Genomic DNA, 3,791 nt, shown 5'->3' with positions numbered 1-3,791 from the left:
CGCGCGGCTAACAGCGCCTAATTTGAACGCGCCCTAAAACTAGTCGATTTGAAGTGAAACAATTGACGACATTCGTCAATTGTTTCGAATTCGGGCTGCCCAATCGGAGCGCAGTTTGATTTGGCAGAATAGTTTTCAAACAAATTAAATGACATTTCGTCTCTATTACTGGTTATATACTTGATGGCGTGCATATTAAACCAGGTACTTCAGGGTTGACTGTTAAGTTGGCAACAAAAAAGAAGAAGTAATATTTATTTATTGAATATCACAATATTATGATTTTCATATATTTTTTTGTAAAAATACTCCACTGGGTTGTTATTATTATTGATTGAAAGTTCGAAAGCAAAGAAAAATTCCTAAGATTTGCTTGGACCCGAACCAGGGGTGTACTCTCGTTCTCTGTCCAAAGTCCGATTGAAACAATTACTGTCAAATAAGTAATACTCGACCTAGTTAAGACAGTCAAATCAAGTACGAAGCTTCATTCGCATCATGCGTTTTTTAATTTGGTCGAGTGTCCGTTGCCGTGTCGGGGCCAGCGTCCTTAACCAATCGACCGAATTGGCAGACTTTACGAATTACGTGTTTGTTATGGATCTTTGTATTGGGTTTTGTAAACGGGGTTTTTTCCGTCTGCGCACCTGTGAGAAATTTAAGTTATACACTTAGCTATGACTATGATTAGGTTTATAACGGACCCGCTTTCATATTCATATCTTTATTGCCTGCCACATGGTTTAACATAAGATGTTATAAAATATAATACAGTAGTCGCACATGTGACACCCTGCAAGGTAGCCGCAATTCAGGAGAGCACTAGAAAGAACTTTCAAGCAGCAGCTGCAAGAGTATCTTTTAAATGTGCAGAAATTGGAAATATGAGTGGCTAAAATGTTTAAGAAAGAATAAATAAATAAATTGGATGAAATTAAATTAGATTGAATTGAATTAAATTGAATTGGTTACAATTTTAATTGACTTAAATTGGTTTTGTTTTGGGTTCTTACGTGGCGTCCCTGTCCTATAGGGTCCTGGCAGAATACCAGCGTCGCGGGCAGCCGCGTCATTTATGCTGAGTCAGCGCCTTTTCATTGCTATAACTTCCAAGGGAGATATTAGTAGAATATATTAATGTGTTACGTCTAAGTTAATGTCTGTATCATGTGTCTGTGTATGTATTTGTCATGGTGGTGAATAAAGATTACATCTGTATATCTATCTATCACTACAAATTATTCATTGCAAATATAAATATCTCTTCAAATTATGAATGATAACTATTTTCTTATAACATAAAATCAAGTAACATTTAAGTATTTATTATTTATGAGCTAATCTATTTAATGACTAGGAAAAAGGAACTTGACTTTTATTAAATATTTCGTCTAATTTATAAAATGCGTTATTGAAAAGTTACGTTTTTAGATTAGCAAGGGCAATAAATGTCAATAGTTTTTTTTTTGCTTTTTATCTCATTTGGTATGCTTTTATAAATTTGAATTGCCGTTGCATGTGAGAGTGTCTGCACAGACTGAGAGTACTTGCAGGAAGTTCTAATTTATATAAGTTTCTATTGTTTCTTTTTTACTGTTGTATTTGGACAATATAAGTGAATGTGCTTTTTGATTTTCAATATGGCGATTGACGGGCCCGTAAAGAATTCAATCGTTAGAGCAGAGATATTTCATTCATTATTTACGGAGACACCATAGTCATCGATCTGGAATCGCATTAAACCAGTTAGAAAAAAACTTTGTTTATGTAATAAGAGCAAAAAAGAATTGCGTTACGCATCTAAGGTCCAAGTGGAAGCAAAATGCACAACGAGCAAAATAGACGCCCTTATTACATGGTTATACCGTTTTTCTGGCCGACTTAATGTGGTTCCGTGTCGATGTAAATTTGTATCAACTCCACTTTGTTATTATTATGTACTTTTTAATTTTAATTATTGTGATTTAATTTTTCATACCACTTTTAATAATCGTAAATGAGTATCGACATAACATACGAAATCAAGTGTCCTTACAGGGTCGGAATCTGTTATTGAATTTTATTTAACATTTGTGACAATCCACATAAAATAATGAATATGTGTGAATTGCGATAAGTTTGATGACTTGTCTAGCCAAGAACGTCTCCTCTCAATTATTAATACCTAATGTGGTAATTTTAATCGTGTTTTGATGTTGAAATATATTTTTATAAAATTTTTAATACATACATACACCTTACAGATTACACAAAAATTCACGAGAGAAATAAATGTAGGCCATACAAATATTTCTCTCGGCCCGGAAATCGTACCCGGGACCTCTGCAGTCCAGCATGGTAATCGTTTGGACACGGAGGCAGTATATAATTAATAATTAAGTTACAATCATTGTAGTGTCTTTACAGGGTTCATTCAAATTCAAAATAATCTTTATTTCATAGGTAAGCATTATTACACTTGAAATCGTCACAATGGTTAAACTCTACCGCTCATTCGTAAGGCAGATTCCCCTGAGAAGAATGAGCAAGAAACTCTAGGGGTTGCTCTTTGTAAATAACATTTACAATATTTTTTTTTTATTTGAAACATCAGAGATCGAGACTACCTCCATGAGCTAAGCGGGTTACTACCACGGATGTTTGTCATCCAAGTACGCAGAAGTTGTATAATAACCTTTAGTATTAAGTCTTTGTTTCACTATACTTTTAAACCTCGTCATGTGTTGGAATGTGAGACGAGGCCTGTGGCTAGCAGTATAATATGGGCTAATATTATTATTTTTTGGTTGGCAGGGACGCGCGAGGTACACAAATATACGGGGGAGTAACGGACATACAGAAACGACTGGTCGGCCATTTTCTACTCAAAGAACACGACGCACTGTGAACGACCCTGCGCAAAATAACTAGTCTTTAGCTACTCAAAAGGATTAAGGCAGTGATCAGAATTAAGGGAGTTTAGTTACTTAAAGTTTGAACGTTTTAGTAAGGACATACCTATTTCGTGATATGACAAAAAAAAATCCCGTAAATCCATTGACTTACAATTATATGGACGTCGGGTCCGCGCTAAAAAGTGTCCGCACTTGTAAGGCGCTAAAATCGTATACAGAGCGCCAAACTCCGCTTTAGTCTTCATTTGTTCTACTGACAGCGCGATACTGCGATGACATTACAATTTAAATTTCGAATAGGTTGACTTGGGACATTTTTTCGTGGTTTTTGTATTAGACCCGTCGTCCATTTATTTGTAAGTCAATGCGTAAATCCCAAAAATTCATATAACCTTATCAACGTATATGAAATTAGGCAACAAATAAAGTTAATGAAGCCATTATATAAACATAATGGATTAATTGTAATAGTTATAATGCGTACGTAATTTATCCGGATTTACTAAAGTAATTATTCTTTCAAAAGAAGGAATCAAATTGTTAAATAATAGAAACAGCCAATATGAGACAAGTAGTAGTACACAAAAACAAGATAAGACAAGTAGTAGAAACCATTGCCGTTAGCAAATATTGGCTGTCTCTACAGCAGTTACTTTTATCTACAGCGAAATATGCGTGCAATGCGCTTTTGTAAAACATTTACTGAGTAGGCTTATAGTTGTGTTTTCATAGGTGCGTGCGTATGAAAACACAACTATAATATTATTTTTTGACACAATAGATAATAACCTCTCTTTTAAGCACCATATCGAAGCACTAAGCGGTCGAACGCTTTTGCTGATTTTAAAATAATCATGCAAGTTTATTGTGCCGTATGTCAATCAATTGTTACATATT

At 34.6% G+C, this 3,791-nt stretch overlaps 1 protein-coding gene across 1 annotated transcript in view; it reads left to right on the top strand.

Annotated features, from left to right (window-relative positions):
* The window catches only part of LOC113233940 (short-chain specific acyl-CoA dehydrogenase, mitochondrial-like), a 14,392-nt gene extending 11,313 nt beyond the window's left edge, over positions 1-3,079 (top strand). The window contains exon 6 of the mRNA XM_026469176.1: positions 2,794-3,079. Coding sequence (XP_026324961.1) covers positions 2,794-2,887 — 94 coding nt within the window. The 3' untranslated portion in view covers positions 2,888-3,079. The remainder of the gene's footprint in view (positions 1-2,793) is intronic.
* Positions 3,080-3,791: the final 712 nt, after the last annotated feature.

The sequence above is a fragment of the Hyposmocoma kahamanoa genome, unplaced genomic scaffold (assembly GCF_003589595.1).
Source record: "Hyposmocoma kahamanoa isolate Upper Pololo Valley unplaced genomic scaffold, ASM358959v1 80, whole genome shotgun sequence".
Lineage (NCBI taxonomy): Eukaryota > Metazoa > Arthropoda > Insecta > Lepidoptera > Cosmopterigidae > Hyposmocoma > Hyposmocoma kahamanoa.
The sequence above is the reverse complement of the archived record's forward strand: the minus strand, read 5'-3'. Positions and strand labels throughout refer to the sequence as shown.